At 38.3% G+C, this 22,501-nt stretch overlaps 1 protein-coding gene across 3 annotated transcripts in view; it reads right to left on the bottom strand.

Moving 5' to 3' along the window:
* SNX7 (sorting nexin 7) overlaps positions 1-17,470 on the bottom strand; it is a 109,131-nt gene extending 91,661 nt beyond the window's left edge. The window contains exon 1 of one of the 3 annotated variants that reach the window (XM_057500456.1): positions 17,088-17,470. In XM_057500456.1, the coding sequence (XP_057356439.1) occupies positions 17,088-17,327 (240 nt within the window). In that variant the 5' untranslated portion in view covers positions 17,328-17,470. Of the gene's footprint in view, positions 1-3,698; positions 3,720-17,087 lie in introns of those variants that run through there. The other 2 variants (XM_036883836.2, XM_057500455.1) reach the window with 2 other exon arrangements.
* Between the last annotated feature and the right edge of the window lie 5,031 nt (positions 17,471-22,501).

Below are 22,501 nucleotides of genomic sequence, written 5' to 3'. Positions count from 1 at the left end.
TTCCCAACCATGTTCGATCCCTCCTCAAGCACCAATCCCACTGGTCAATTCCTTGGACACACTTGTCATCTCCTCAGGTATCTTCAGTAGTTTGTTTTTAAATGACTAGGAAAGAAGGTCTACATGTTATTTTTAAAATTAAAAGTGAAACAAAAGTATAAGATGCAATAAACTTTAAATACAGTCATGCTTCGTTCACACCCAAAGATAAAACTAACACTATCAAAATGACAAGTTATTTTTCCAGTGGTAGTAATGACTTGTTCTCCAACTCTATACTTTCTCTTTTAGATACCTTTTTTTTCTCCAAAAGCAAGGATATAGATGATAGAATAAAAAGTTTTGTCTGCTGTTATGCAAAAACTAAAGTTAACTGACACACCTAGAGATTAATTCTGCAGCAAAATCTATCTTAGTTTAGCAAGAGTTGGCCAGTCCTGAATGAAAAAATAATTACATAGGAGGTGAAAAACTGGGATCTAGTTCTGTTTCCACTAAGTAGATAACCTTGAATGATTAATTCAGCCTTTCTAGGTTAAATTAAGGAGTGGACTTTAAAATCTCCAAAATCTCTCTCACCTCAGAGGCTAAAATAATACCTTCCAAATTCATTAATACAGTAAGATGTTGCAAAGACCTGATATTCTAACAAAAGTTACTTTTTAATAGTACTATGAATCACAAAAGTCTGAAATCATAACATTGACTTCTTTTTCCCTCAAAATCAATCAACTTAAATGCTTTTGAAGTAGCAATAATATCCAGAGCACTGTTCTCAAGGTCCCTCCCAGAAATGTACTTATATGAACTATATAATACAGCATTTGGGTGATCCTTCAATTAAATAATACAAAAGTATTAGGGCAAGTCACGCTCATTGAAGAAACAAGATGAACAATGATGTTTATGTTAAGAAGGTAACTGTGATTACAAAATAATTTGTGAAAGGAAATACATCTAGGCATGAGTTAGACCAAGGAACAGGAAACAACTTACAGGCATGTTAATCAGACACATAAAAACATAGATACAACAAATGTTTTGCAACAAAAATTCAGTGAAATAAGCTATAGTGCATCTCTAGGATAGGACACAATAAAATCTGTCTCTATGACAGAATATAATAAAGTGATTAAAACTAATATTTTGGAAGAATGTATAGTAACTTGGAAAAAATACTCACAGTACATTATTAAGATTATAAAATCTGTATACCCCTGATTCTAATGTGTGTATGGTTGTTTATGTGAGTGTATAATGGGGGAACCAGAGGGTAGGAGAGAAAAAGAGACACAGAAGATGAGGAAGGCAAGGGGGAGTGAGCACACTCACAATGTGCACACACATACAAACAGAAGCTGCACAAAAAGAAGTTAACAGAAGTTATGCCAGGTGTTAGGATTGCTACTGAGTTTAATATTTTCCTATGTGAGTTTTTGTATATCCTTAAATACTCTAAAACAAACATATTATTAACATATTATTTTGAGAAGAAATATTAAAATTGTCAGAGCTAACACTATACATAATGTGTTCAGAGACAGAAAGGACTATTACAATAAGTTAAGAGTTATCTAGGGCCATTCTAGCAGAAGACCTTGGATTACCATTTACTTTTTTTCTTAACTCACCAAAACTGCATAGTCAAATAGGAAATATTTAAATGTCAGGGATCACATGATAATGGGATTGTCACAATGAATTATGAGATACTAACACAATGGAATACTAAGCAGCCATTAAAAACAGAATTTAGAAGTTCCAAATCAATGTGCAATGAGCATGTACAAAGGTCTCTCTCAGTAACCATTTCATATAAATACAGGTATCCCCCACTTTTTGAAAGTTTGTGTTACGTCACTTCACTTTTAGGAAAGACATAAATTAATACCTGTTTTGCTAACTGAAAGAAATCCTAAGGATTTTCTCTTTTATGAGAAAAAGCTAAAAGTGAAAAGAGTGTGGAACATTTTCGACCTGCTACATTTGTTTTGCAGAGCCACTATGGAGGCAGTGTGCACCCCCAGCAGCAAGAGTGGCCCCACCAAGTTCCTTCCCCAGGAACTACTCTCAGCATCTCAGTATGATGCCACCAAAAGCTTTAAATTGTGTCTGCGAGCATCTGTGCTTTCTCTTGATTTATTTTGTGTATCCATTAGCAAAATGCATCCGAAGGCATCAGAAAAGCCTAAAAGAGGTTATTTTTTTCTGTCTGGGAATGCTCAGATATTATTTCCACATAGATTAATGGTCATTGCTTCTTCACTTTATGCCATTTCGACTTTCAAAAGGTTTCACAGGAACACTTTACTTTCAAATAGCAGGGGAAACCTACAGTATTTTTTTAAGCTGAAATTTTTAATTTGCTGGGCAAATGTACTTTAAGTTTCACTGACATGGAAGACAACCATGTGCTTTGGCATTCTTTGTAGTTACCCCCTTAACTTACCACAACTCACCCCTTCGAACTGCTACATAATTTAGCATTCTATTTCTTCTGCTTAAAAGACATCCTTTTGTAAAATGGGAAAGATCTGCATGAATTTACAACGTCTCACAATTACAATAAGATCTAGTGTGGTGTCATAAAAATATGCTTCAATGTCTAGCAAAGGAAGAAAATTACAGGCTGAAATTTAGCAACATCTCAGATTTCAGTAGAAGGATTTAAATTACTGTGAATCACTCAAAAACATTCTTAAAACCTTAATAAGACTATCTAAAGTGCTTTAGATTCACTTCAAAAAAAAGGAAAAAATACACTGACAATACTTAAAAGATTTACATTTGGACATGAATAAGTGACAGAAATGAGTGTTTGAGACAAGCCAAAGAACCAATTAACAAAAAAGAATTCCATTTAACCTTTTGTGGTTGATGCTTCCAGGAGAAATGGATCATTAAAATTTGTATTTCCAAAGAAAGGTCTCACCTCCACAATGCAGGCCTCTTTCCTCTTACTATCTCTCTCTCCCCCGACCCCCACCCTGCCACCCTAACCCCTCTCAACTTCATTTATGCATTCATTCATTCTTAGCATCCAGATATATGCCCATTATCTTACAATGTTTTTGACAATGAAAATACATCATCTCATTTTTTTCTTCAAGGCGTTAAAGCAGAAGAGAAATTACCTGTGTAGTAAATCTCTACTTCTTAAATGACATCAAATACCTGTCCTATAGCTAAGATAGAGAAAACACACATACCCCCACAACCAAAAAATCTTGGAATGATCTCAGATTGAGATTTGAATATGTGTAATGAAGAAGTAAGCCAAATTGTTACAGGAAGTCATTGTCTTTTATCCTTATCCAAACCAACATAACCACTGTAAGAAAACCACTTAAGTGAATTTACTGAAATAAATGGATGTTAGAGTTGTGTTACTATGATACTGGAATTTACTGACAAAGCCACTTAAAAGTTAAGTGTAAGTTTTCCTTACTGTTACTTTTAGTTCATTATAAGCATCTGTTATGGGCTGAATCGCATCCTCCTAAAATTTATATGTTGAAGTCCTAATCCCTTGTACAGCAAAATGTGACCTTATTTGGAGATAGGATCTTTATAGAGGCAATCAAGATTAAGTTAAAATGTGGTTTCTGGGGTGGGTCCAGATGTAATATGACTGCTGTCTTTATAAAAAGGGGCAATTTGGACACAGACACACAGGGAGAAGATGGACATCTACAAACCAGCTTGAGAGGCCTCGAAGGGATCCTTCCCTTACTGCTGAGAAGAGACCAGCCCCACTGACACCTTGATTGCAGATTTCTAGCTTCCAGAACTATGGGAAAATGAATTTTCATTGCTTCAGACACTTAGTGGGACTTTGTTACGGCAGCCCTAAAAACTAACAGCATGTCTGTACCCAGAGTGATACACAACATGTAAGGAAGACACTAAGCTTAAAATATTTCATCCTGTCTCCATTCATTCATTGTTTTTTACAGTAACTCCTGAAAAATGTTTTTGCCTCCCTCCTTTAATACAATTAGATGGTTCCGAAGTTCTACTACTGAAACAAACAAAATACATAACTGAATTTTAAAACAAACAGTGCCTTGCATTCGGAGCTGAACACTCAAAGAAACAGATTAAAGGGTTAGGTACAACCTCTCTAAGAGATGTCCTTCCTTAATATCCCTCTCTGAGATGCTACTCTGGAACATCTCATAAATATAACATGAATTACTCCAATAACACTAAATCGCACCCGCCATCTGCGCACAAACAGCTATTTTCCTTTTACAAGTAGAGGGAACAAAAAATCAATGTGAGAAGTGTGATAAATCAGAACAGTGGCATGAAAAGGCCATGCAAATAAAATTGCTGATGCACAAGAAACACGCGCACCAAGAGACATCTGGTAAAAAAGCAACTTAAAGTAGAGGGAGTGTGAGAAATCCTGTTGTTTTGAGGGACACTCATCTTGATGGGCCTAAGTTTAGAATTACCAGCTGTGTTTTGGTTTACAACTCCTTCCAATCTGCCTGCTTATAATAATAATAAAAAAATTAGAAAGGCCTTCTGTGGAATGCTGCTGAAAATGTGATTGGGGGAAAAAGCCTGTTCTGTGCTCTCTAAAGGGGCCTACAACATTCTAGTTAAACAAAATTTCCACTGTTATGTAGTATATATACCCTGCATGCATATTCCATAATTTATTTATCCATTTTTACATTTCTGTTTTCCAGCAGTGTTCCCTTGAATGCACTTGGACTTCCTCAGGTCTTGTGCACTACAACACTATATACTGACCACAGAAATGTTTCACGTGGTTTTATGTGACATAAGGCCTTTATTTCACTTTTCTGAGGTTCAGTGTTCTTACTTGTAACCTCTGAGAGAGGTCTCATCTCACTTTGGATCACAGAGGATTAAGGAGAGGATAAAAAGAGATGAAAAAATGTGATGTGTACATTATCTGCTTGAAGGTTTTATGTGAATTATCTTATGTAAACCGTACAATGACCCAGGTTCTATTTCTTCCCATTTTTTTAAATCAGAAAGCAAAACTATTGAGTAGGTGCTCTTTTATACCTTGTTTTCAGATGAGAGGAGAGAGGTTAAATCACTTGTTCAAATTCTAACTGCTATTAAGTAGAAGAACTAGCGTTTGACCTTCTAACTGCCAGTAAGTCAAAAGTACATCAAAGTATGATCCCTGGGAGTTGTCAGTGAATTCACTTTTTTCAGTTGCCCATGAAATTAAATAGAAATGTAAAGCAAGAATAAATAAATTCTTATGGTTAATACATAGTTACTTAGTGCACAAAACCTGAGGAAGTACAAATACATTCAAGGCAGCATTGTTAGCAATTAGAAAAAACTAGAAACAGAAGAATAGATAAATTGTGGCATATGCATACAAGGTTGTATATACTATAGAGCAATGAAAACCAACTACATGCAAAATCACAAACAAATCTCATAAACATAATGTTAGGAGGAAAAACAAGTAAATCAGATAAGAATTCATACAGGATGGTATCATTTTTTAAATTCCTAAAACATACAAGGTCCAAATCCATATAAATCATTAAAATATATTGATTCAAGATACAAATATAGAATAAACTTTTATGAAAACCAAGCAAAATGATAAGCACAAAATTCAGATTATTATTTCCTTTTAAGCAGGATAAAGAGAGAATATTGGAGATGGCCACACAGAACATATCAAATTTTAGGTTTATGTTTTAATTCTTAAGCTGAGTGGTAAGTACATGCATGAAAATTTTATTATTCTATTACTAGGAGACTGTAAACATTTTCCATAAAGGGCCAGACAATAAATTTGGGCCTTAATGGGCCATCTCTCTCTGTCACAGTTACTCACCTTGGCCACTGTAATGTGAAAACCATCACAGACAATACATTAAAAAACATTATGTAAGAATTTGTTCTCCATGTAAGAACTTGTTTGTTATGCCTCAGAAGATTGGAGACTGATGAAAATTAGGCTTGGGGTGGATTAATGATTGTGCATTGAGCACTGACTCCCCTATACAGAATTTTATTGTCGTTAACAACCATTTGATCAATAAATATGAGAGATGCCCTCACAAAAAAAAAAAAAAAAAAAAAAAAAAGGACAGACTTCCAATGGTAAAATAAATAAGTAACCGGGATGTAATGTATAGCATAAGGAATATAGTCAAGATATTGTAACAGCTTGGTAGGGTGATAGCTGGAACCTAGAATTATGTATATAAATGTTCTACCACTGTGTTGTACACTTGAAACTAATGTAATGTAATACTGTGCGTCAACTACCCTTCAATAAAAAATAATTAAAAAAAAAAAAAAGATTGTCATATAAAGGGAATTATACAGTAAAAAAAAAAAAGAGTATTTTAGGTACTTTAAATATGGAATATCTTTAACTTTTTTCAGATCTGTAAATATTTTGAGTGATCATCTAAAAAGATTTTACAAATTAGCTTAATAATATAGTACAAAAATTATAGTTTATTTTTACATAGTTGATTTGTGAAAAACTTTTCTTTAAAGGAACAAACTCTTAGATAAGTACAAAAAAAAAAAAAACAGGTGTGGCTGCATGCTAATAAAACTTTATTTACAAAAACAAACCATACTAGATTTGGCCTACAGGCTTCTTGCTTCTGCTTTATACAGGTATTACATAGACAGTTATATAATATACAGAGACAGACGTAATATAGATACATATGTTTATATATAATTTGCAACTTATAATGGTTGGACTTACGATTTTTCAACTTCACAATGGTGCAAAAGTGGTACAAATTTAGTAGAAACCATACTTTAAATTTTGATCTTCTCTGGGGCTGATGATACATGTGGTAGGATCCTCTTTCTTGGTGCTGGACAGCAGCAGTGAGCCACATGACCACAAGGGTGGACAGCCCAGACACTTAGAGCTGTTCTGTGTACATAGAGCTGCTCTGCTTTTCACTTTCAGCATAGTATTGACTAAATTACAGGAGATATTCAATACTGTATTATAAAACAGGCTTTTTATTAGATGATTTTTCCCAACTATAGGCAAGTGTTAAGTGTTGTGAGCACATTTAAGTAAGGTAGGCTAGGCTAAGTGATGATGTTCAATATTAAATGTATTTTTGACTTGCAATATTTTCAACATACAATGGGCTCATTGGGACATAAACCCATTGTAAGCTGAAGAAGAACTATGTATCTTCTGCAGGCATGAAAATATCTATATGGATTCAATGCTGACTCACTGGAAGTAGTATAAGCCAGGAAAAATAATTGATTTAACCAGAATTCCTGAAGAAGTTGAAAATATTTTCTATGGGCAGATCACACTGAAGACCCATCTCAGGAATATAATAAAAATGGTTCCTAAGGAGTGTAACCAGCTGACTGTACACTTACTAGGCAGGGCTAAAATGTATTCTGGCCTACAGTAAATTAAAACTACTCCCCTAAACATAAGTGCCATCTTTATAGATATTCTCCAGGGAAAGTGTTGAATTGCCTTGATATCTAGCCACACCAACAAACATGAATGTTCCTGAAGAGACTTTATATGCTTAAAATATATCAGGAAAACTATTAGACAGTTAAAACAGCTGTACCAAGAATATTCTTTTACCCTACTACTTCTAAATAGCCTAACAGACACTACATGTAATGACTCATTCAAAGGGGAAGCTATACACATAATAAAGCATTTAAAAGACAATACCAAATTTTGGTCACACTCTCACACTAACTGAAAAACATACGCTTTGGTAATTTTAAATTAAAAGTGTTCGTCCTCAGTTTTATATCCCTGGTGCCTCCTTTGATTTCATGGAATGTTTTCCCATATTTCCCATACTTTTAACCTAAGTAGTTATTATACAGCCCAACCTAAACTACCAATATAATACCAGAACAGCCTCCTTTAAATAAATACAGGCTCTTTAAATATTAGAAATACATTTTTGTGATTCTCAGAAGACCTCACTGTATAATTCAGTAAATTTATTTTTTTAAAAATCATTCACCCAAAATGGGTGAAGTTTATAGTATATTGATTATATGTGAAAGAAGTTAGTGAAAAAAAAGAGTGAAAAGAAAAAAATAAAAAAGAGTACAGCATATCAAAGCATTTCTCAAAGTTAAAAAGTAAAATTATTCTATGGTATATAGATTATACGTCAAAGAAGTTAGTGAAAACGTAAAAAGAAAAAAAAATAGAGTAGAGCATAACAAAGCATTTCTCAAAGTTAAAAAGTAAAATTATTCTATGGTATATAGATTATACATCAAAGAAGTTAGTGCAAAAAAAAAGTAAAAAGAAAAAAAATAGAGTACAGCATACCAAAGCATTTCTCAAAGTTAAAAAGTAAAATTATTATATCTTCAATTTTAAGAACTACTGGTTTAGCCTTCTGTTCTATTTTATCACATGTGTTTTACTGATTTTTTATGTCAGTACCTGCTAATAACTTTGATTGCCTGACTATATCCTTTTTTATTAATACAACAAGCAATACATTTTTTTGTCCAGCATGACTGATATATGTAGTGTCAGAGTTAATCAAATATTCCATTTAAAACAGTCTTTTAAGGATACAACCTTTCCCTTGTTTACTGAGAACACTTTAAGATATATTCTTGAAGTGAGCAACTGTGAATGATTAGTTTAATTTTGTCTTATATCTTCTTTGGAATATGTTCAATAGAAATAAATAAATGCATGGATAAAATTAATTTTGAGCACTACATCCCATAGCTATTGAATCTGTTTTCCCTTCTGATCACACCAGCCACTTGGAAAACTGTAGCAGACGGTCAGCGTTAACCAGAGCAACTGATGAGAACCTCAAGGATGCAGAAATAAAATTGTACCTTTAAAACCCAATTGAATAAAGTATATTTTTAGGGCATATAAAGTTCATATCTGCAATCTTTTGACATCATTTTCCCAAAGTATTTGTTATAATTTTCTGCATTTCTACTGACCAATAAGTAAATGCATTGGCAAAATGAATTGTACATAGTTCCCTTTCCTATAGGTTCCCATGGATTATTTTTTCCTTTTGGCTATACAGCATCCAATCCTCTTTCCAAACATCACATTGGCTACATTTTCTGCTAGTGCCTATCCACTTCCGCACCTACATTTCCTGACTTCAAAACTACTCTGTGAGCAATCTAATAATATTCACCATTTCATTCATTTCCTGCCAGAGTCGGTTGCCGTTGCTTACCACCAGGCCCCGATTGAATCAGGTGCTACTAGTTTAAAAGGATTTTTTTTTTCAAGTAAAAGATGATTCCTAAATGATTTCCTTGGGTTTTTTATGCTGAGTGTTTGTACCTTCTAAGGCAATCCAAGTAGGAAATTTTGTCCAGGATTGACATTCAACATAGTTCTGTGTCATCTGGCAATTAACATTTACTCACCATTTAATAAGAACAATTTGTTTTAATTCTATTTGGTTTAGTATTCAGATAGGAAAGACCAACACAATACAAATGGATTAACTGAAGACAGACCATTGGCAAATTACTGTAATAATTGTGTCTACACACGGGAAAAGGTCACAGGCCATGTCATCACTAATGTATTTATTTCTAATAATAATGTATAATGTAAATATATTAATGTATATTTAGAGCTCCTAGTCTCCTACCATCAAGGAGTTTAATCTGCTGGAGGTAGACAAGCAATCCAGGTTTTAGAGAAGAGAAATAAACACCTCTTTATAAGGCAAAATGTTACTAAGAATCACAAGATTCAAAACACTATTATGAGGAGCACAAGGTGGAGAGATTAAGATGGAGAATGGAGAAGTCCTTAGGAAACAGGCAGCTTTACATTGGGCCATAAATAACAAAGGATTTTGTTTTGTGGACCTAAAAATAATTACACAGAGATAGAAAAATACAAAGTAAGCTCACATACAGCAAGTGGACCATAGATCAGTGATTCTAGATCAGTGCTTTTCAAATTGTAAGGTGCAAACAAATCACCAGGGAATCCTGTTAAAATATAGATTCTGATTCATTGGGTCAAGAGGGAGCTCTGAAACTGCATTTCCAACAAGCTCCCAGTAGATGCAATAGATCATGGGAGGTATTTTAAGCAATCAGGCTGTAGAGGAGACAGACTGGTGAGGCAGAAGGCAGGACAGCCGGTATGCAGACTGATCACCCAGACCCTTGAATGGCAAAATGTAACAATATGATCAGAAACATCAGTTGCTGCAAGGCCTAGCCTAGTTAATGGCTTTTCAGATGTAACAATATAACTATTTTAATTGTAGCAATGGGAACAGGAAGATGGCACTAATTTCAGAGATTTCAAGAAGATAAAAGTGATGGGGGTTATTTTTTAGATATTTAAGGGACATGAAGAGCAAGTGAAAGAGATAAACAGAAGGTAACAGTAAGTATTTTATTATGTGTATCTGAAATAGTCACATCATTAGCAGTGAATGAAATGGAAAAGATAAAAGGGATAGAAAGAGAAATACAAGAATCAGAGAATGATGCAATATAGTTCGAAAATTAAGTTGAAGAGATGAGCAGACCATCTTGTCAGGACTTTCCATTGCTCTTGTAGTTAAATTTAGTAATCTGAAATTCCATTTGTAACAGCTTCTTAACAGTGGAAAGGGGCAGCCCAACTATCCCACCCTCCTCTCCTCTGGGACAGTTAGTCATCCAGCCTGTGCTTGAACATTTGTAGTGACAGAATTCATGACCATGCTGAGTAATCCTTTTCATTTTAGAACCTTCAGTTACAAATCTCTTCCTTAAACTGGCCTAAAACTTGTCTCCACATACTTTTGACCTAGTGGTTCTAGTTTTATCCTTCAGAACTACAAATATTTAATCCACCTTGATCATAACTCTTCATGAAGAGTTGTGAAAAGAATTAACCCAAGTCTTTTCCAAGCTAAACTACTTTTTGTTCTTCCCCAGTCTTTCATATTATGTGGCAATTGCTAGAACATATTATCAGTGAAACCTCTTTGTTCATTCTACTCCACAACAGCAAATGTGCAGCATAACTTACTACTGCAGCCTTCCCCACTTCTTGTGCCCAAGGATGACAGTGCTTGTGGATCCAAGCCCTCTTTTCGCTGAGCGGGCAAGATCTCTGGTTCTACCTTAACATAGGGCTCCAAAGAACCAATAACAGAGTGCTGGCATCTGCAGATGACCTAACTTCCCTGTGCCACTTTCTGACAAAGACTATCAATTCCCCTTTAAAATACAGTGGGTGGAATGGAACGTCAGAAGTGGCAGGACAGGGCAGATCACAGAACAATTAATATTCCATATGATCTTGGAAATATGGTGTTTGTTTAGATTCAATATCATGTCATTTGTGTAAATTGAGTTTTCAATCAAAGAAAACTGATAGGAATATTTGTACATAAAATGGTCCTATTCGAAGTCTCCCCAAATTTGCCCTGAAATGTCCTTGTGTAATTCTATTGTTGACCATATACATGCTCATTCATAAGGAGAACTTGAGGGTTTTTCATCTTCTTTGTTTCACTCACTCACTCTTCCTCCACTGGGAGGCATACGAAATTACTTAACATGTTAGAAAGCTGTGATGGTAGAGAGTGGAGCCTCTAGTGGAAGGAATATAAATAGTTCCAAATCATCACTATTTCCCTTAGCTTTACTGCTTCCTCTTTTAATCATCAAAATAGTAAGACCCACCCAGGCAAGTTCAGAAGTAGACCAGGGAAGGGGGAACACATGACTTGCCTGTTGTAATCCTGTATTTTAGACTTCAAGTGAGTTGGACATTTGAGAGTGCACACACACACACACACTCACACATTTATACACTATACACATACAAACACTATGTACATACAGACACTCATAGATTCATACACTAAACACATATACACTATGTACATATATGTGTGCATGTGTGTGTACAAGGTATGTGTATTTTACATATTTCTATGTGGATCACCAAGGTAGGAAATCACTCATTCCATCCATTCAAAGATATTTCTTTAGTAACCTATAACTCAAGCTACTGCTCAAGGTACTCACATTTAAGTGTAAATTAACTGAAACAATTAAAAGGTCAGTTCTTATGCGTCGTAGCCACATTTCCAGTACTCACGGGTCACAAGTGGCTAGTGGCTGCCACATCAAACAGGCAGGTACAGAACATGCCCATCACTGCAGGTCTTTCTGCACAGCAGCATCTCACGGCACCTGCATATTTACTAAGGGCCAGACACTATAAGCTCTTTGCATGTAAGTCATTTAATTCTCATATTTATTATTTGCCCTCAGTTTACAGATGAAAAATCTGAGGCATGGAGAGGTTAAGTAACTTGCCCAAGGAAACAAAGCCAGTAAGTGGTGGAGCAAGGATTTCAAATACAGTCAGTGTAGCCACAGGCAGTGTAGCTCTGCTCCTACCCACTAAACTGTATTTTTATTTACAGTGACTAGCAGAACATTCTTCAGGACTTTACATTTACCCCAATTAAATATCATAGTCTACTTCTGAACCCAATATTCTAATTTATCATAAGATTTGGAAAGCTTTGTTATACAGATTATTAGCTATTATAGTTTCTACTCCTGTGTAATAAATCATCCCAAAACTTAGTGGTATAAAACAATTTCATTGCTTTTATATTTCATCATGCTCACTGGTTTATTAGCCCAATAATTTAGATTAGACACAGCAGAAATGTCTTGCCTCTCCTCCACCACATGCAGGGCCTCAGCTGAGAAGATCTGATGGCTGGAAGTGCTTCATGCTGGGGGTAGAAATCATACAGACATCATCACTCACAAGCCAGCCACTTGATGCTGGATGGTACCTGGGATTTCAGCTGGGGCACCTGATGGGAGCATCTGCATCTGGTTTCTCAAGGGAACGTGGGCTTCCCCGCAACATGGAGACCTTAGCTTGCCTTTCTTACATTGCAGCTACGAAAAGCACAGTGTCCCACTGGACAAAGCAGAGCCTATGTTTCCTTTTATGACCTAGCTCTGGAAGCTGCACCATATCCATCATTTCTACCAAGCGTAACTGATCAAAACAGTCATAATAATCTCACCTAGATTCAAGAAGAGGGGAACAGATCCCACCTCTTGATAGAAAGGTAGCAGGTCACATTATGGAGGAGCACATGGGATGGGAGATAGAGATGTGGCTATCTTTATCCAAAGCTTTTCTCTACACTTGTACTATATATTACGCTGGTATTCTTTATTTTCAACCCCCCAGTTTCCACCCATTTTTCCCTGTGCCCTAGATGGCTGACCCCTATGGATGATACCACCTGAGCATCTTTATCAGTGGAGGCCATAAGCAGGAGATCAAAAGCAGAAGCATAGCTCAGGGAATATCCTACCTATTTCCTCCCTGCTTAGGCACCACATTTCTGGCAGTAGCACATTTCTAGCTACATCTCTCTGTAAATACAGTTCCTGTGAAAGTGGCCCCATATACCCTGCTCTGGCTCTCAATGGATTCCAGCAACACTATTTCCATTCCTCTTCCCTTTAAACTAAGGGTGCTAATGTTTTTTTGCTATGCAAGTCTCTTAAGTCTCTCAGTATTCCTTGTTTGTTCCTGAACCCTGATCAAAATTCTACAAATAGTTCTTGCATTAAACTCTCTTCATTTAAATCACTGGAGAAAATTCTGATTCTCATCAGGACCAGGACTCATACAGGCACACAGTAGGAACTAAATAAAGATGGTTCAGAAAACAAATGTGAAACTTCTAATATCTTCTTCTAAGTATTTGATAGAAGTGTTGAATAGTACAATTATGTTCCTCCATAACTATTATGAATTCCTAGATTGACAGAGATCCTATACATATTTATGGGAGCTAGATGTCTCAACAACTATATTCTATTATTCTTTCAAAAATAACCTTTTCTATAAAAATATGAATGACTCTTTCAAAAGCCTTGCTCCAATAAACATGTTTGTTATGTTTCTGATTTAGCATAAAAACAATCTTAGTTTTCCATAACTAATAAAACATGACCACGTCTTTCTTTTCAAAGAGTTTATAAACAAAATACCAAATAGTTCTATTGCTTTGATAGCCTTGCTGGATACTGAATTATACTGATCTTCACTGTCCGGACTTTCCTTTTTGCCTATTATTTTAAAAAAGAATAGATACACAACTCTAGTTTGGGCGTACCATGCCTGCATTGCATGATTTCTCCTGGATGACTAGTGGTGATGAGGATAATTACATCTGTAAATTCCCTGATTATGCTTGATAATGCAAATCTCATTTTACAGTCCTGATACCTTTAAACAACCAATTAGGGTTTTCATTTACTGCTACCAGGTAAGAATCTCAGTGCTTCCCTGTGACCTAGTTACCTATGATATGTTGCAATTGCTCTTTCTTCTATACATTAAGTATGTAATAAAAATAAAGGCAATTTATTTTACTTTCATATACTTTCCAAAAAAAAGAAGAACCTTTCCCTTTAAATGCAGAGAAAAAGGCCTTTTTTCTCTAATAACATTTATTTTTTTGCAAGCCTTACCTCATTTGGCCCAGTTCTAACGCTATTCATACAATATTGTTATAATTTTTATCCTTTTGTTTTTGTTATTGTTTCTTGTTTCTGAATCATCGGTTATGTTCTCCTTCGTTCTCTATGGTCTTCTGAGATATCTGGCATCATCTTCTCTTCACTGGATTATTTGAAAACTCAGAACAATTGTTTGTTTTACTCTCCAACTCTCTTGATTAATGTTGTCATTTAGAGTTTCTGTCACATCTTCCACCTGGACTTCCAGACTGTGATCACAAGAACTGAATCTTGCATTTCTTTATTTTCCAAGAAATAGTACAGCATCTTAGCCAAAATATCTAACATGTACTTGTAATATACTGTGGCAAGAAAAGAATAATAATAAGCCAAAGATCCTACTCATGCAAAAGCTTTTAGATGGCAGCATGATATATATTCACAAATAATCTAAGAGAATAAGGGACCACAAGTGTAAACATAAACTAAATATGAAAGTAGTGGATCTCAAAGTACTAAAGGGTTACCATAGTATAGTTTAGAAGTAATTTTTGATACCATCCTAGGGTAGGCTGGGCAATGGTAGAGCTCTACATAGCAGAAGGCTAAAAAGGAACTAGTAGGCCAATAGAGAGTACTTTCTCACATTTGCTTGTTTACCATAGTTAATGGTTGAAAAATTCAACTTACTGAAATATAAGCAGGAGGGTAATTTTTAAAATTTCTAAGTATTCTTTTCAGACTTCAACCAATGTGATATCTTTACCTTAATCTATGTGGCCACTTTCTGTAGGAGTGGTTCTTAACTTTTTTAAGTGTACAACACATGTAATTACACAACACTGACAAGCAGGGTGGATCCATGTGTATGGAGCTGAAGTTTGCAACCTTTTTAAAAAGAATACAAAACTATGTAGGAAAACGAAATTTTATTTACAATGAGAAAAGAAATCTCAACAACTGATTGAAGCCATGGAGATCTATATTCTTTTATTCTGAGACAGCTGTAGGCAATTTACCAGAAATGCTTACTTAGAAATGTTTCTGCTTGCAACCTGTCCTGCCACAACCTACCTAGAACATCTCCAACTCCCATTTCCAACCACCCAAACAAAACAACATCTGAAGCTTAAATTTCATTAGCTTCACCTTAGCTCTACCTCTGACAACAAGGGCTCATTAGAACAGCGATTTTTAAGAGGGAGCTAGAACACTCAGAATCTAAGAAAGGAGAAACCACATGCCAAGTTTAAAACAATCCCAGATGATTTGGTACACAAATGCCACCACTCCCAACACTCTCCCTTCCCTCGGCCAGAAGTTTCACAATGTAGAGTCACACACAAATATTCAGAGACTCACGGGGGTCTTGGAAAACATTGTAAGGGCTGGCCTATTGTCCCTGATCTGAACATAAAGTATATGTGGAATGTAAAAAGGCAGTGTTAACTTTTTACAACTGAACATAAAATAAGTCCACTGTTTTATAATTTAAGCACACTGAAAGGTCAAACACTTTATCAAGAGCACAAAACTGATACTCTGTCTAAATACCTAGAACACAACGTGCCTACCATTTCATCTAATCCTAAGAAAAAGAAGGAGTTTTGCATAATATTCCTCTTTGGGGTCAGATGCTTGGTCACTTTCTAACTGCAATTCGCTCTCCCACAATAAAGCAGTGGTTAAGTATGTTGCTTTACCTGACATCTCGAAGTAACATTTAACTTTAGTAAGTAATACAATGTTCTCACGTCAACTCAGGTATTCCACCACCAGCAACGTGAGAAACTTGAGCGGCCCTGCCAGAAAGGTATTTTTTTCCAAAAAGAAATGACCACCACCAGCGTACACGCACCACACGTCCGCCACTAATCCGAGTCAATTTCTCTACTACAAAGTAAGAGGGCCCTTTGGTCCAGATTTCTCTGGGAAAAGGAAAAAAAGAAAGCGTCTGGCAGTGGGTTGACCGACAGTCGCTGACAATCTGAAAAATCCTGAGCTCTGCAGTGGGGGAGTTTCCCGCTGGACACACGAACCGTTTTCTCCTGAAGAGGGGCCTCCCTCGCACCTACTCGCAGTGGACTTTGAGACTCACCCGAGTCTCAAATTCACAGCCAGTAACACTTAATCAAGGATAATTTCTCCAGACTCGAGTTATCTCTCTCCCCGAGTTCAGGGCTGGCCGCACGCGAAAAGCTGCTTCTAGGACGGGGCCACTTTCGGGCCACCGCCTCTCGGGTTCGAGTACTGTCTCGAGGAGGCGTCTGCGTCAGCGAAGAAAACGAAAAAGGGAAAAAATTACAACTTTGCAGGCTCCACGATGCCACCACCCAGCCGAGGGGCAGGTCAAAGTGCATTAGACTGGGCGGCAGCGGTCGGGGCCCTGCCGGACGCAGCACAGGCGCGGCGGGCGGCCCGGGGGAGCGGAGCGGCTGCGCAGACTTCCCCCCTCCCCACAACCTCCAGCTCCGAGCCTCCCGCGCGCTCCTGCGGGGGCCGCCGCACAGCCGTGCCAACTCCGGGAGTTGCCTTGGAACTTTCCCGGGGCGCGCCGCCGCCGCCCTCACCTTACTGAATACCTCCAGGTCGTCCTCGTCCTCGTCCAGATCCAGCACCTCGGCCTGCAGCAGGGAGGAGGAGCCGCTGCTGCCCGGGACGGGCTCGGCATCCCCCGGGCTCTCCTCTCCGGCGCCGCCGGCTGGGAGGCCCGCGGCGCGCGGCTGAGACGCCCGGCGCTCGCCCTCCATCCCGAGAGTGCGCGCCCGGCCGGCCGCCGCTGCCAGCCCGGCTCCCCCGAGCCTGCCCATTGGCTCCCGCGCGTCCTGCACCTCCCCGATCGGCCCCGTTCCAGCCCCTCGCCCGCTGCGCAGACGCGGAAACGGCGCTGCGAGCGCGGGAGCGGAGCTCGTCCCCCATCCAGCCTGGGGCCTGCGGGAGACGCGGGAGTGGGGCTCTCGAGCTGTGGCTGGGGTAGGAAAGGGCCGCCGGCCGCTGGAAGAAAGCCGGGGAGGAAGGTTGGAGGAGGGCGTCCGGGCGCGGCGGCTGCCAGGCGACGGTTTCCGCGGGGGCGGGGGTCTGGTCAGAAGCGCCTGGGCGAGGAGCCGCCGCGGGGCTGGAAGGCAGCCGACCCATCCCGCCGAGGGAAAAGCCAATAGTGTATTTCCTGCTTTAATGGTTGCCTTTCTTCTTGGTTGTGGTTTTCTAGTCCGCTTTTTACTAAGGCTAATGCAAAAATAAAAACAAGAAAAGCTCCTCTGTTTTGTAATTGATTTTTGACCCAATGACCAGACCGTGTGGTCATTTCACTGTCAAGCCAGGCAAGTTGGATTTAAAACTATTTGCAGCCACTTTCATTTTTATCTTTACTCCTAGACGTCTTCTTGAAGTTAATGAGCAAGAATGTTAGTTACTGAGAGTCGAGGACAAGGAGCAGGACTGGACTTTGCCACCAGGAAATAATGTTCAGTCTGCGCTGCCAGTGCATACCTGTAATTATGGTTCACTGCTTAGTATTAAAAAAAATTAAATTACAAAGTAATGGAAAATTGAATGCAAACTGAATTTTTTTGAAACTGTCTGCACGTTTTATTATTTGCTATCCTCAGTCTCAGCTCTTTTCTCCCATCAGTTCTGACAAAAATGTCTAAGAAGTTTGCATATAACCAGGGAGAGGACTAAGTCGAACTTGGTTTCTAAAACTTTTCCTGGCAAACTATTTAACCCAGTGTTTAAAATGTTTAACTTTAAAAAACTTAAGAGATATATGTAAGATATATAGGGAAAGAGTTTCTCTATTTCTGATTAGAGGAAAAGGCTTTAATAATATGTTCCCTCTTAATCATTCAAAGTATCTCCCCCACCCAAACCCCCGCCCACCCATTGGTTTCAGTTTATATGCCCAATTCTTCACTTGGGCTGGTCTCTGGGCCCTGTGAATATGCCCTCTTCTTCTGATGTTTTATGGTTCCTGTACCCAAAATGCCTGTTTTCTGCTCATCTTTTAGGAATTAACTATAGTCCCATCTCTTTCAGGAAGATTTTTCCAAATGACACAGTTTGTTAGCAATTTAGCATTTAGTTTTATTCAATTTTATAGATTGTATTTATTTCATGCGCATTCTTTACATTCTGTATTAAACTATAACTTTTTAAGGTTAGGGATCACATTATTTATTCATAAACGATGCTATCAGATGTACTCACTTAAAAAGGTTCTCTGCTAAGGACTAGAAGGAATACAAACTATTGAAGATGGTTTTCTCATTAAGCTCATCTGGCTAGTGAGAAAGAGTCAAGGTTTTCTAATTACAATATGAACAGGAAATTCCTAAGGATACTGTAACTCACAGAATTGTCAGAAAGCATAGAGACAGGCTCAGAAAATGAACAGAACACAGCAAGACTACACAACTTGGATCACAGCCCCAGCCATGCCGCTGAACTAATGGTGTAGACAGTGCAACCAATATTGCTAAACACTGGATGTATCCCATCTGCCGTTGACGCTGATGTCGCTGGACTCCAGATGCTGTCACCACCATCAGTACTGTCAGGTAGTTAGGCAGACATGAGTGGGTCCTACCCTGTCTTGGACCAGGTCCTCTGCCTCTTTATCTACCCCTTTGTCACCAGATGGCAGAATATGCCCCAAACCCCTCCTGTTTATGGTTCAGTCTCCTGCCTTAACAGGGCCAAACAAGATGTAAAAAAGTCCAAGCCGTCTTCCAGACCACCAACACGGGTTGGCACACTAAGACCCAGAATGCAACTGGAGCTACCTCAGGGTTCATTATACCATAATTATAATAAATTTACATTGTGGTTTTGCCTACCTCCACCCACTTTTACCCTGCCACCCCATGGCTTTTACTTGGCAACTTACAGGTAAGACCTGCACACTAGGAAGGTTATATAATCTGAAAATGTCAATCAACATGTCAATTGAATGATGTAAGATGAGGGGAGGGAGTTTTCACCATTTTAAAGACCAACCCTAACTCTAATAGCGGGGCTGTTCTGAACAGCCCACCGTCCCCCCCTTCTCAAGAGCTTACTTTTGCTTTGCTTATAAATTCCTGCCACTTAAGACTGTCCTAAGTCTGTCACTTGATTGAATTGTTTCCATTGAGAAGACAAAGAACTGGGATCTAAACAAACCAGTAACAGTATCACAGGTGCCTCTGAGAACTGCCTCTGCTATTACTGCCACAGGAATGCCCCACAGTCCTGGATCTCTGTAGTAATAGTTCTAGTTTCAAAACCCTGGAAGGTAGATCTGCTTGGCCCACTTGGCCAAGTCCTCTGGAGATTCCTAACGCAGAAGAGTTTTCTAAACATAGAAAGGCCATATCAATGCTGGTCATCCAAAAAACAAAAAAACCTTACAGTAATTCACTCTGCTAGTGGCCCAAAATTAATATCACATTTCTTCTCATACTTTTTTTTTTCTCCCGTTCCTGCTGAGTGTTGTTCAGCTAAGCCTCAAGCACCAGTTCCCCAAAGGAAGAAAATCCAAACCTACTCATTACTGATGCAGTTTCAAGTCTAATATGTCGAATCCTCCTCCAGTTTTGCTGTATCCTATTGATATTTTGCAATTTATGGAAGAAAATTTTTAATTTAATTACCAATACACTGTGCGGGTTTATTCAGCAGCATGGAAAGTCCTTAACTGCCACATAACAGTCTCAGATTCCCATTAAATGGGTTCATCACTAGGTTCTTTAATGGAAGAGTTCTTATTTAGGCACTAAAACCTCCAAACCAGCATAGTCCAAAACTTTAAGTACAGGTATCATAATAAGAGGAGTCCTACCCAGTCCTGCCTCTTGTTTCCTGAACTGTTATTATGATTATAGGAGAAAGAGTATCACATATTAATTTTTGGCTCTGAGAATATACATCTTGTCAGAAAGCTCCCTTCCTCCCACACTTTCCAGGTGGTATCTCCTCAGACCGTAACTGAGTCTTTAACTCAACCATCCATAAAGTTGGCTGTTTCTGGTAATGAGATTCGTTACACAAGTCACCCCATGAGCATTGCCCAATGGCTTTACTTCTTTTGCTGAAGGATGATTAATTGGTTAAAAAATGGTATGTGTGAAATCTAATGGGGAATAAACAAGCCAGTAAGTGTGTGGACAATCGTTTTGGGAGAAAGTTGCTGAGCAGAAAAATCAAATCCAGTGTGTATCTTTTGGAAGCTGATCAAATCAAAGCATCCTCCAGATTGTGTGCCAGGGGGAGGACCAGGAGTAGTTGCTGATGGGACAAGTTGAACGCTCAGCCATGAAAGTAGCCAGTTCTTTAGGTAGGGGGAAATCCATGTTGAGCTGACACATAGTGTCTGCCCTTAACACCTTGGCCACTTGGTATGTGAGGCCATAGAACAAGCACTGAAGTGCCTGGGAAAGCAGTAGGATTAGCATTCACAGAAACAAAATTCTTTTCAAGCTTACTATTCGATCATAAAAATTCATCCAGTGGGGCTTTTTGGAAAGCATTGCCATGGGCTACAAATATATGTTGATTCTGGAAACATTCCAGTCCACATACATTTTCCCAAACCTTCTTGACTCCTAGACCCTACTTCATTCCTTCTAAGTCTCATCCCATAAAACATTTAGCATGTGTCCTTTAAACAGTATAGAATCTTCATCCTAGCCTCCTTCCTTTGAAGCAGAATGGGCATTGCTATGTACCATTGTTACTGGTTGAGATGCTGTTTTTCCCAGGATTGTGTCTTGGAGGCAATGAAGAATGAAGCCAACAGACAAGAGTACAGAGCAACCAGCAAAGCTTTTAATGAAGAGTAAAAAAAGCCTCCTACTAATTAAGAGGGGCTCCAAGGAAGGAAAACCACTTGGGCTGCAATGTCCAAGAATTACAAGCACTGGAAAGGAGGATGTCCACCTGGTTGCCTAGGACTTGTTGCTAAGGCTGGGCTGGGGGATCAGAAAACCCCTTTGTTTCTCAGGCTGGCCATTTCAGAGCATGGTTTCTTAGCCTTAAGATAAGTCTCTCCTGAGCTTATTATGCTAACCTCAGCATTTTTTTAAGGAAAATTAATCATGCTTGTCCCTTGTCTCTGCCCTACCTCACCTACATTAGCTGGAGCAAGTCTCAAGGTCCACCCAGATTCAGAGATCAACTCCCTGAATTCTTGATGGGTTTTCCTTTGTATGTGATCTTTTTTCTCTCTCTGGCTGCTTTGCTATTTTAATTATTATATGTCTTGGTGTCTTCCTAGGGTACCTTGTGTTGGGAGATCTGTGCACATCCACGTTCTGAGAGATTATTACCTTCCCCAGATTGGAGTAGTTTTCAGCAATTATTTCCTCAAAGAGACTTTCTGTCCCTTTTTCTCTCTCTTTTTCTTCTGGTATCCCTATAATGCAAATATTGGATTGGTCACACAGTTCTCTTATTATTCTTTCATTCCTGAAGATCCTTTTTTCTCTTTGTGTCTTAGCGTCTTTGTATTCCTGTTCTCTAATTTCTATTTCATTTACCATCTCCTCTACCTCATCTAATCTGTTTTTAAATCCCTCCATTGTATATTTCTTTTCAGATACTGTATTTTTCAAAGTTTCTATCTCTTTCTTGAACTCTTCCTTAAGGTCTTGAATATTATTCTGTAGCTCTGTGAGCATGTTTATGATTTTTATTTTGAAATCTTTATCAAGGAGATTGCTGATTTTAGTTTCACTTAGCCCTCTTTCTGGTGCTTGAGGGATATGGGTTTGTGCAAAATTCTTTTGCCATATTTCTAATGATTACTATGGAATAATAACTTTGTGTAGGCAGCACCCTCTAGTGATCAGAAGCTCTACTCTCTGGAGCTGCCCAGTACCTGGAGCAATGGTGGGGGTTGCAGGCGAGTGGTGCCATTGTCTGCTGGGAGGAAAGAGTTATTTTCTGCTTCCTGGCTGTAGTGCCTGCCTCCCCTGCTAGGGCCAGTTGGCTGAGAGTGTGGCAAGGA

Source organism: Manis pentadactyla, chromosome 4 (assembly GCF_030020395.1).
Source record: "Manis pentadactyla isolate mManPen7 chromosome 4, mManPen7.hap1, whole genome shotgun sequence".
NCBI classification, from domain to species: Eukaryota; Metazoa; Chordata; class Mammalia; order Pholidota; family Manidae; genus Manis; species Manis pentadactyla.
Note: the sequence above shows the minus strand (reverse complement) of the source record. Positions and strands in the feature narration are given on the sequence as shown.